Source organism: Euleptes europaea, chromosome 6 (assembly GCF_029931775.1).
Source record: "Euleptes europaea isolate rEulEur1 chromosome 6, rEulEur1.hap1, whole genome shotgun sequence".
Classification (NCBI taxonomy): domain Eukaryota; kingdom Metazoa; phylum Chordata; class Lepidosauria; order Squamata; family Sphaerodactylidae; genus Euleptes; species Euleptes europaea.
This window is the reverse complement of record NC_079317.1, coordinates 24,597,342-24,609,527: the sequence shown is the minus strand read 5'-3', so window position 1 is coordinate 24,609,527 and position 12,186 is coordinate 24,597,342. Positions and strand designations below refer to the sequence as shown.

The following is a 12,186-nucleotide window of genomic DNA, read 5'->3' as shown; positions in this document are numbered from 1 at the left end:
GCCCTCAATGGTTGGGAGGCTAAAGCCTCCCCTCCCCTCTAGCCACGTGATTGCTGGGTGGGCGGCTCGGCGGTTCCTGCCCCCCGCCTATCAGCTGTTGGGCGGGGCGGGCTTCTTTTGGTAGACCTGGCCTCCGGCTGAGTCCCATTGGGAGGCCATGTCTACCCACTGGCTTTCTTGGCGGTAGACCTGGACTCCGAGGAGGGGGAAAAGTCCCCCTTCAGAGGCCAGGTCTATCCATTGGCTTCTAAGGGCCTCCGGAGGCCAGGTCTACTGCCAATAAAGCCAATGGGAAGACCTGGCCTCCCAATGGGACTCAGCCGGAGGCCAGGTCTACCAATAGGCTTTTATGGTGGTAGACCAGGCCTCCAGACGAGGACTCCGGACAGGGAGGGGGAAATGGCAGGGACTTACAATTTAATTTTTATCAATAAATAAGATCACTATTAAGTATGATATCAAGTTTTATTCAGTGTACCTATAGTTTAATTAAGACTTAAAACTTTAATTAAAGTTTATTAAGTTAATAAACAGTATACCTACCTATATAGTTTAAGTTTAAGAAATTTGGCTCTCAAAAGAAATCTCAATCGTTGTACTGTTGATATTTGGCTCTTTTGACTAATGAGTTTGCCGACCCCTGAGCTAGAATGTGATTCCATCTATCCTTAAGTACAGAAGAGAGTGAATTAAGACACACAACGGCGATGTAAATGTCAAAAGGAAGCAAATGACATTAGCAGGCATGATTGGATGAGGTGTGATATGCAGAGAGGTAATAGGTGTGGAGAAATTAGCATTGGTAATGAGACAGGCATCCCAGATCGCTATTCAATCCAGGAGAATGCACTGTCTTGAGCTTCGTTATCATTTGTAATAATTCAGACGGTCTTTACAGTGCCACCAGGCTACAACGGCGGAATAACACGGCCACCCCTTAGCAACCACGTTCAGGGAACTGTACTGCCAGACAGAGACTCGAACCCGGGTCTCCTCCCCGTCACTCCAGCCAGCGCAAACCTCAGCCCCGCCAACCGCCGCGCGCCCAGGCACGCGCCTCTACGTTCTCTATGGTCTGTCCTGCGAGAGCGTCGACCCCGGCAACAGGAAATCCGGTCTGAGGGCGCAGGGAATCCGTTGAGCCTCACGAGCCCCTCGCAGCCGTTGGAGTGGTCCGCGCGCTACCCGGAAGTAAAGTGGGGGGCGAGGGGCGGGTCCTTGGCTGACGGAAGGGATGGCCGAGCCCCGGCGCTGGAGGCGCCCCGAGAGCGGCTGGAGCCGCGCCGCGCCTGTTGCCCGCTGCTTTCGGCTGGGAGCGGCGGAGTGATGTGACTGGGTCGCTCGCCCTGCCTCCAGGCCCTTCCCGTTGTTTCCCGGCGGAGGAAGGTAAGGGTAGGCCGAAGGGGTGGAGAGGTTGGCCTGTCTGCGAGGGGAAGCCTGCCTGGGTGTGTGTGGGGGTGTGTGTGGGGATCGCGGAAGTCCAGCTGCGTGAAAGCCGTGAGCGCTGGGGTTCGGCTGTTTTAGGAATCCCCAACCCCTGAGTGGAATGTTTTTTTTGCCTTTGGCATGTAGGTCTGTTGTTGTTAGTGACGGCGTTATAGCACTCTGCATGTGCCCAGGAGCACGCGTTATAATCTGCGCCCTTTTCTAAAGCTTGAGCCCTGCCTTGGCAAATAAGACCCGTGGCCTGGGTCGTCCACCTGTGGTACAAATGGAGCCTGGGAAGGAAGCAAGGTGGTGGCTCTGCAGGGCCGTGGGGAAAGTTCCCAGCCACGCCTTGCAATTTGTTTTCTCGCTGCATGCCCGGAGGAGAGGCCTGGCTTTATTGTCATTGCACAAAGGTATATGCCTCTTTGGTTCTCGTAGGTTATCCGGGCTGTGTAACCGTGGTCTTGGTATTTTCTTTCCTGACGTTTTGCCAGCAGCTGTGGCTGGCATCTTCAGAGGAGTAACACTGAAGGACAGTGTCTCTCCTTCAGTGTGACTCCTCTGAAGATGCCTGCCACAGCTGCTGGCAAAACGTCAGGAAAGAAAATACCAAGACCACGGTTACACAGCCCGGATAACCTACGAGAACCAATGAACTCTGACCGTGAAAGCCTCCGACAGTATATGCCTCTGTTCATGCTCAGCGGTGGGCTTCAGGCTGTTTCTTCAGGTGTGCCTGCATTGAGCAGAGGATCGAATTCTGGTCTGGAGAATGGTGAAAAGCCACAATGCAAGGAATAGCCTGACAGACTTCAGAGCGTTTCGGCAGAACTCCTGGGGTAGAAAGGGAGTCTGGTGCTTTGAGGAATGTGATATAAGAATAATGGGTGAGCAGTGATTTAGGGCTGAGATAGGGTAGGGGGAAGAGAGAGCAATAGACCCTCATCTTTATTTTTAGGTCAAAATCCTTGCGTTCGTAATTGTTGGATATTTCTAGGATAGGCAATCTTTTTGGTTTGAGTGGTAAAAGAATTCCTCCAAAGTTTGTCTGCAAAGATGTTGGCATGCTGACATACAAGTATGTCCATGTGTGAAGGCAGAGACCAGGGTTGCATATGGCCAGGCACTCTAGAAGTGGGTTGAGCCCGGCAGCATTGATTATGCCTTGTGTTGTTTCCTTAGGCTGGGAACTGGGCTAGCTTGTTGACAACAATGTGTGCCATTATTCAGCACGCGTACTGCAGATTACCTACTCTTGGATTAAGCATATTTCTTTTATCACATTGATAGTAGTGATATTACAGACCCAGTGCTCAACAGTGACAGTCTCCCAATGAGCCTTGTGTACAGTAGAAGTGAATTTGGGTGACTGAATAATTCCATGTAGTAGGGCTTATTCTTAAGGGGAGGCTGAACAGATAAAAATCTCTATGCAGGAAGGGAACTATTAATGTGGTTCAAACTGAAAACAAGCATCTGACAGATGACAAAAAACGATAAGCAATGTAGTGTAGCAGGCTCCAGTTCTTAATCTGCTTACTTCAGCTAGTCTCTTCTACTTCAGCAGGAGCTCCCATGAAGAGGCAACTCCAAAATAGGTAGGTTGAACAATGCAGCTTCTCTGTCCCTCTTGCAGGATGTAACTGATGTTGTTTATCCGTAGATTTGAGGCACACAGTATAGATGGGTGAAGTGATGAAATTTGCCACACTTCAGATTATGAGTCAGGTAAAGATGATGCACTGATTCACTGAAAAATCTTGCCAGTTTGTGTCTCCTATTTTATTCCTACTAAGAACGTAAATAGAGCCTGCTGGATCAGACTAGTGGTCCATCTAGTCCAGCGAATTGTTTCACACAGTACCGAATCTGCTATCCTGCAAGGCCAACAAACACGGCAATAAAGGCCAAGCAAGGCCTTCCCCCACTGTAGCCTCCTAGTACTGGTACTCAGATGTATGTAGCCTCTATATATAGAGACTGCGTTTATTCACAATGGGTAGTAGCCATTGATGGATCTATCCTCCATGAATCTGTCTAGCCCCACCCCTATTATGTGAGATTCTAATATTTGGAGGAAAGATGGAGTACAAATGTAAAGGATTATTCACAACCCTATTTGTGTATCAGGTGCACCAACACCTGAGATGGGGGGTGGTAGCTGGAGAATATAGGTGACATGGATTCAGGAGTCTGTTACAATTTGCACTCTTTCACATCTTTGTCTGCTATAGCTAAAGTGCCTTTTACTGAAGAAAGTGAAAAAATGCTCTTCAATAAAAGGCAACACTTTAGCTATAGCAGACAAAGATGTGAAAGAGTGCAAATTTTAATCTGGTACTTTAAAAGGTTGTAGTTATATATTTAATATTAATGGTTCTGTCTTCATTATTTTGTGAGTGTGTTTGTTGGGGAGGCTCACAGGGCATACAGTGGCCATGTGGCTCTTTGTGGTGATGGTAGCTGCAAATGTGGCTCTCCTTGAGCAGTGGAGTGAGAACCATTTCACTAAAGCATCTGCAGGGCTGCCCCAGCATGTTGCTTTGTATTGGGTCGGTGGAATGATTAGGAAATAGCATTGAACACCATTTTGCACATTACAACACACCAAGGAAAACCCAGGTTTTCCACAGAATGTATGCTTAGCAGCAAGCTGCAAACAGCCATGGCAGTCCGTCAAGTGTACCTGTATGATACGTGTTTTTGTAAAAATGTGCTTGTTGCATCAATGTATGTACACTTCAGAAATCTTAGATGTACAGCTGAAAGGGTAATGTGTGAGATGGCCCTTAAATAACTTATTTCAAGGGTTCAAATACTTTCGTTATCTCAGTGATCTTATAATGTAAGCCAGTGTCATCCATCTGCTAAAGATGGGGTGAGATAAAGAGAATGCTAGTTTGCTGAAACCTCCCAATGCTCAGGAGTGAGCAGAAACTAGATACTTTTACTGCTACAAAGAGGAACTTCCACCGGTGAGCTTCTGTCCAATTTCCAGCAGTGTGCCTAGTGCATGCTAGAATTCTTGGTGTGATCCTGCACGAATCCTGTTGCATTCTTACGTAAAACTGTAATACTCAGGATTGGTTAACACAGTTAGGGTTGAATATGCTTTTTTTGGTGATTTATATTTATTTATTTTGCCATAATAAAAGTGCATAGAGTGAAAATGAGAGAAATAGCTAAAGCAGATAGTACAGATTAAAAAAAAAACCTTGGCATTACTACTACACATAACAGTATTCAGCAAGTTCATATGAAGGACATAATTAAAAACAATAACATGAGCATTCTTATAATACATAATAGAAAACAGCCCTATACTTCAGAAGAGTTGCAAAATTCGAAAGTAGCTTAACTAATAGTCAGGTATGTCTTATAGAAGACAGTTCAACCAATAGTCTATGCTTTCTTCTTTTGCTAGTTTAAAACACTGCAAAAGTCCGACCACTCCTGCCCTCATGAGTGACCAAGTAAGACTTGAAATGAGGACTTTTGGACTCGCAGCTATATGAAATCAGCTCAACTCTGTAATGCTAAACATGTTGCAACAGAATAAGGATCAGAGTATATGTATAATAATTTGCCATTTTGCAATATTGCCTTCTACAGGCCTTGCAACAACAAAAAGATATTTGTGTCTGCGACTGCAGTACAAATCAAAGTGACCTGACCTACACTGCAACTTATCAAAAGTTCTTGAGGCACCAGAATGTACCATAGTTTGCTGTGCTTGTCCTTGAGACAGACAGCATTTAAAACAATTGTGAGTCGTGGTTGTGTGGTCAAGGTAACTTAATGGATGTCTTATTGCTGAGGATGGTAAAATAGTGATTGTATAGCAAGGGAGTTGGCATACTGAAATTTCATGGGGTCATCTTGAGTGACAGTGTTCAGTGTTCAGATGTGTGGTTTAAGGAAAGCCCATTTAAAACCTTGAATACAAATGAGAGAAGAGAACTACCTTGTTGTATCAGACAAAGATCCATCTAGTCCAGCATTCAGTTGCCAGAAACAACCAGCCTTTTGCCTCTTGGAAATAGCAGACAGGGTGAATGCTTCCCCTCTTGTTGGTGGCCTCCCAGCATCTGTTATTCAGAAGTATCCTCCTGACTCATTCATAGAAACTAGTGGTCATGGCTGATATGTGCTGATAGATTTAACTTTTAAAAAATGTGGAATGAGACCTCTTAAAATCGGTTTGATCCAGCTAGCTTTTTAATTGTTTTACCCAGTTCCCCCACTTGCTACAGCCCTCACCCTACATGGCTTTTGTAAATGATCCCCAGCAGAAACCTTTTTGGTCATCAATGGGGAGACCCCCTCCTTTTTTCATCAGCAGAAAACCTTGTCTGAATCCAAACCAATGTTCCTGCCAAAATAATGGTTGTCTGACATACCATGAGAAAAAGTCTTGTATAATATTAATACAGTATCCTTAATGGCCTACAACATTCTACTATTTTTATAATGTTCAGGCTTGGCTTCAGTTTTCACAGGCTGTTCCCTGGGTTTGCTCCCTGGTTCTCTCACTCCTGCGTATCTCCCTTCCAAATTTATTCTGATCATAGTTTGAAACAAGGCTGTAAAAAAGACTTCCTGATTTGACTGAGGTCAGACAGGCGTTCTCAAATCTGTGAGCTGAGCTTACATAATGATCCTGATTGATTTTTGCAAGTGTTTTGAATTCTGCAGTTTTAAAGATTGTGGGAAGACTAATGGTTTTGTGTGTGTGTGTGTAAGGGGGAAGGATTGGTTCTGCAGTTTATTCTTGTGACTAACATGTACTTTTGAGTGTCATGGTCATACTGGAGTGAGTGATACTGGCAGCCGCGCTTTTTTTTTGCCGACAATAGTATGATTACAAGGGGCGTTTGGGGCTGCTGCTGGAAGGTGGCGATGGGTAAAAAAGACTTCACAAGCAGATGGACTTCCACTTGTGAAAATGTTAGTCTGGATCCTGTTTCTTTGTCCTTTGCACTAACTGAATGGTATAATCTTCTACAGCAGAGCAAGCGAGATTTCCAGCCATCAAGGAACATGTCCCTGTTTAGCCATTAACAAGCGGGTACCAGCAAGGACTTGCGGGAGGCATCTCATTTCCTCCTCCCCCATTATCTCCTCTTTTTCTTTTCTGGAAGCCCCCATAGTCTTTCTCTTTTTCTGCCTCCTTCTCTCCTTCCCACCCAACAGTTAACCTAAATTTATCTGCCCCTCTGTCTTCAGCTTTCCCTCTCCCTCCTCAGCAGCCTCTACTTAGGAAAGCTATGGCCCAGTTGTGTGGTGCTTGCCATTGGGCCAGGCTCACTTGCATGGTACGAAACCCTCGGGGACTAGTGGGGGGCATCTAACTTCCCCTCCCCCCAATTTCCTCTTTCTCTTTCCTGGAAGCCCTCAAAGACTCTCCCCTTTTCCTGCTTCCTTCTTTCCTTTGGGTTGCCAGCTCCCATTTGGAAAATTCCTGGAGATTTTGGGGTAGAGCCCTGGAAGATGAGGCTTGGGGAGGGACACAATCTTAGCAGGGTATATTGCCATAGAGTCCACCCTCCAAAGCAGTCATTTTCTCCAGGGGAACTGATCTCTGTCATCTGGAGAGCAGTTGTAATTCTCTGTGATCTCCAGCTCCCACCTGGTTGGTTGGCAACACTAGTTCCCCTGGAGGAAAGGGCTGTTTTGGAGGGTGAAGTCTATGGCATTATACCCTTCTGAGGTCCCTCCCCTCCTCAAACCCCACCCTCCCAAGGCTCCATCCCCCCAAATTTCCAGGTATTTCCTAAGCTTCCACAGCAAGGCTGGAATTCAAACCTGGGTCTCCTAGACCTTAGTCGGAAGCTACACTACACTGGCTTTCATAGGGTGGCTGCTGTTGAACAGTAGCAAGCATCCATGCCTAGTTGAGTCATGTAGGTTGGGAGGTATCAATTCATCCAGAGGCTGTAGCAAGGCCTAAGTTTGCCAACCTCCAGTTGGGACCTGGATACCTCCCAGAATTACAACTGAACTCCAGACTACAGAGATCTGTCCTCCTGGAGAAAATGCCTGCTTTGGAGGATAGATTAGATGGTGGCATAATATCCGGCTGAGGCTTCTCCCCTCCCCAAACTCTTCCCTCCACCTCTTTAATCTTATTGGCTCTCTTTCTATCTTTTATTATACCATATAGTCCACCATTCCTTTAATCTTGTTGGCTAACACCATGCCCTTGCTAGAGATGTGAAGGCCCAGGGGAAAAAAAGTTTTTTCCTCTGTTTTTTCCCCGAGGGGAAGAAACTCCACCAAAGCCTCAGAGGAGAACTGCAAGTTTCGTTGAGAATTTGACTCTCGCTAACCAGATAGCACAAATTAAGGTAGATGTGCTAAGATAGCATAGGGTGCATCAGCTTGCAATGTTCACTCAAGTATTCAGTATACGGTATTTGCAGTTTTGCTTATACAAAATGAAGGGATTTATGACTTTTAAATATTGCGACTGTATATGCTAAACTGTATATGCTAAACAAGTTATGATGCATTTTATATGGGTTTAAAGCAGAATTACATATATTTCAATTTCCCCCCGAAAAACTTTTTTTCTGAAAAAATGGAGAGTGGGGTTTATTTCCCATAGCTTCAAAATTGCCAGGAAAAGTTCCTGCCAGTTTAGATAGCCCAGGTTTGCTGGTGCAGGGCCAAGGGGCTGCCATTGGGTTCCAGCCGCCATTTTCACATATTAGGTCTGCCTTTGTGTATACTTTGGTACCTGATATTTTAAGCAGTGTTGTAGCCCCATGGCTCACACGATTGAATTGCTGGTCCATTAAGAGAAATGGATGGTGTATTTTTCCTTTTTTGGCACAAGGTTGCTCTCTCTGGTGAGCATTTGTTTTAACAGGACTCCACTGTAATGATATCTGGTTCCCCCTCCCTCCCTTCCAGAGGCCAATTAAGACTGATACAATCTTTAATTTATGGTGTCAAGGAAAGAATGTGAAATTAAATAGTGTAGCCTTGTGTCAGGGGCATCTTGTACCCGTTAGTAACCACTCAGGGACAATAAGAATTTCTTTCCGCTGTTTGGCTGGGTCACAGCTGAGATAAGAAACGGTAGTTTGAAAATCACCATTTTGGACTAACAGGTTCTCCCCCCACTCTTGGAAAAGAGGCCACTGCTTAGCTGAGTCACTGTTTATGACAGGCATTCAACTTCTTCAATATTTTGTTTTGGGGGAAATGTGACAAGCTCAGAAGCAAGTCTAGTACAGTAATAGCCTTGGGTTTGGATCTTACAAGACAAAAGGAGGAAGCATCCTGGAGACTAGAGAATCCTTTATAGTTGAGCCTGGTGAACTTGTTTTCTGTATACATTCCTGATAGTATCTGTCAAGGATTGAGTTTTCTGGAATAACCCCAGGCCTACATCAGTATTATTTCAGTAGGGATTTCTCCCCTACATGAGCAGTTGCAGTGTGAGATCTTGCATTCATATGGGGAAATATTAGCAAGAAGTAGGGCAATTCAGTCATGAGCAATTCCTGGGATCACAGTGGGTAGATGGATCAAGTGAATCATCCTGAGGATTCCATGGCATGTTGGTATAGTAGAAAGAAAACGTGATGCCACATTTGTTGAAAAGAAAAAATGTACAGGTTGAGTTTCCCTTATGTGGACTGCTTGGAACCAGAAGTAGTCCGTATTTCTGATCTTTCCGCATTTTGGAATATTTTGGAACTTTTGCATATACATAATGAGATGTCTTGGGGATGGGACCCAAGTCTAAATACAAAATTCGTTTATGCTTTATATATGCTTTGTACCCATAGCCTGAATTTTAATTTTAAACAATATTTTAAATAATTTTGTGTGCATTGAACCATCAGTGGCACTGCTGAGGGCCTGTGAGTAATGCCTGCATGCCGGGCCAAAAGGTCCGGTTTTCGGATTAGTCTGGATATGGGATGTCTAGATAAGGGGTACTCTACCTGTATCTGGTTTACTCCTCCTGCCGTTACAGTCATATAAATGGCTGGGTGACAGTGATGATCTCAGCTGCTTGTGTTTACTAAAACTATGCTAGCTTGATCCCAAAGTCTTAAAGTCTCACATAAACTGAGATACAGACCTGGGGAGACCCAGATTTAAATCCCTGTATGTCCTTGGGGCTCACATTGGTCAGTTACTGCCTCTCATCCTAACTTATCTCACAAAGTGGTCATGGAGGTAAAACAGGGATATTAAGGTGGGTGGGAAATGGGCTTTAAACGGAATTCCTAGGACAGGGGTCCCCAACCTTTTTGAGCCTGCAGGTCTTGGAAACATAAAGCAAACACAACACTGCTTTCGAAGTGGCACATGACATGTCTAATGGATGTCCATGGCGAGGCCAAAAAAGTTAAATGGGTCTGGTTTAAATAATTCTGCAAGCTGTAATAACCTGATCTCACTGTATAACAAGTATTTAATGTTTTTTGAAAAAGTAATGTTCTTTTATCAAGTGCATAATTTCCCCCTTTTTTATTTTCAAGGTACAGAGCATGGAGAATGATGAACTTCCGCCAGAGGATGGGATGGATTGGTGTGGGATTATATCTAATAGCAAGTGCAGCCGCCTTCTACTACGTTTTCGAAATCAATGAGACTTATAACAGACTGGCACTGGAACACATTCAGCAGCCACCTGAAAAACTCAGAGAGGAAAGCACCTGGACGCATTCCTTGAAGACGCGACTGCTCTCCTTGCCTTTTTGGCTGTGGGCTGTTATCTTTTTAGTCCCCTATCTGCAGATGTTCTTGTTCCTCTATTCGTGCACCAGAGCTGATCCCAAAACAGTGGGCTATTGCATCATTCCGATCTGCTTGGCTGTCATTTGCAATCGTCACCAAACCTTCGTGAAGGCCTCCAATCAAATCAGCAGACTGCAGTTGATTGACACTTAAAATCATTCTGAATTTTCTCATGAGCTGTTTTAGATAATCATGGAGATGCTTGGCTGTGTGTCAACTAACATGTGAATGGAACTTGGGCGTCTTTTTGTCAAAGCGTTAACTACTGAGTAGAGCATCTGCCTTCTATTTTTTAAAGAGTTGATTTTAAATATGGCTAATTTATACTTGGTAGAATGACAGGGGCCCTCTTTGAGACTTGAGAGGGACTTTCTTCATATTGCCTTACGACACAGAATTTCTACACTCCATCTGAATTTTTTGTGGGAAAACCTGTTTGAAACCTTAATTCACTGTGCACATCATGCCCCAACTCTTTCAAGCCTACTTTTAAGAGGAGAATCAGTGGAAAAGGACTTGTACTAACGAATAAAGTTTGGAATGATTGGAAAAGTGGCATTTAAGACATGGTTGTGCTTTCTCTTTCAACAATGTTGCACTCAATAAACCAGGGCTCAGTTCATATACATGATTGAAAAAAAAAAAGCAAGGCCTTTGTTAGTCTTTTTCTTCATGCTAGAAAAGGTTCAGTGTAACTTCTTGGGGACTTCTTATACCTATTTATGGTTTACTATGAATACCTAGCTACAAAACGTGCTGTGTAGTCAAATAGGAAGTCTACATTTTAGTCCCATTTCTCTTTATGATGTATGAGGAATGATCTAATAGCTTGTCATTCTTAGAAAGTTATTTGGTTTTCACTGGCTGCATTGTCTTCCCACTGGCATCCAAAATGCTACACATTTAAAACTGTTAAACAAGTAGCCTTCAATATAACAAAACAGCCACCAAGCATTAAAGCTAGTGAACCTATAAACTAACATCTAGCCAAGGGGTGGGGAACGTCAGGCCTGGGGGTCGTTTAAGGCCCACGAAATCATTTGGTCTGGCCCTTCATGGGTCCTGGCAGATCTCTAGCTCAGAAGGATCTAAGACTGGTGATCTGCCCCCTTCTGTGGACAGGAATAGCCTCTATTCAAGGCAGATGTGAGTTTGTTTTGCTGAGAAAAGTTTTCCCCCTTGCAGAAGAGTCGTTAGCTATGGAGCTGCTAGGACCGCCCAAGAAACTGTATTAACCCTTTCCCACCCAGGCCATGGAGAAACGTATTCCCTCTGTACTACAAGAGGGCTGGAGGCAGAGGTGGTGACAATGGAGGGGTTAAAGGGGGCAGGGCCAGAATGTGCGGGGGGGGGGAGTTCTTAGCCGGTGTGTCCTCATTTCATCCCTGCAGGCGGAGGTAGCAGGAGCCGGCTGTGGAATCCGGCCCTGACCATGTGGAGCAGGAGCAACTCCGGTGTGCGGCTGGATGGCTACACCCTGCTGGTGCAACAGACCATCCTGTGCCACCAGATGGGCGAGTTCACTATCAGTTGGATGCTTGCCTGCTTGCCTGTGCTGGGGGATCATCTGGGGTAGCTGCCTGCTTGGGGCTTGGTTGGCTAATTTTTAAGTTGATAATTTTATATGGCCTGCTAATGATGTTATAAATATCCAAATGGCCCTTGGCGGAAAAAAGGTTCCCCACCCCTGACTTAGAAGTCCTGTGGCACAGAGTGTTACGCTGCAGTACTGCAGTCAAAAGCTCTGCTCACGACCTGAGTTCGATCCCGACAGAAGTTGGTTTCAGGTAGACGGCTCAAGGTTGACTCAGCCTTCCATCCTTCCGAGGTCGGTGAAATGAGTACCCAGCTTGCTGGGGGTAAAGGGAAGATGACTGGGGAAGGCACTGGCAAACCACCCCGCAAAACAAAAGTCTGCCTTGGAAACATCGGGATGTGACGTCACCCCATGGGTCAGGAATGACCCGGTGCTTGCAGAGGGGACCTTTACCTTTTTTA

The 12,186-nt window shown here is 45.1% G+C and overlaps 1 protein-coding gene across 1 annotated transcript; it reads left to right on the top strand.

The window, feature by feature from the left end:
* Positions 1 to 1,369: 1,369 nt before the first annotated feature.
* On the top strand, positions 1,370 to 10,396 carry LYSET (lysosomal enzyme trafficking factor). Its single transcript, XM_056851427.1, has 2 exons — positions 1,370 to 1,386; positions 9,930 to 10,396. Exon 2 carries the CDS (start codon positions 9,946 to 9,948, stop codon positions 10,339 to 10,341), a length of 396 nt encoding a protein of 131 aa, XP_056707405.1. The 5' UTR covers positions 1,370 to 1,386; positions 9,930 to 9,945; the 3' UTR covers positions 10,342 to 10,396.
* Positions 10,397 to 12,186: the final 1,790 nt, after the last annotated feature.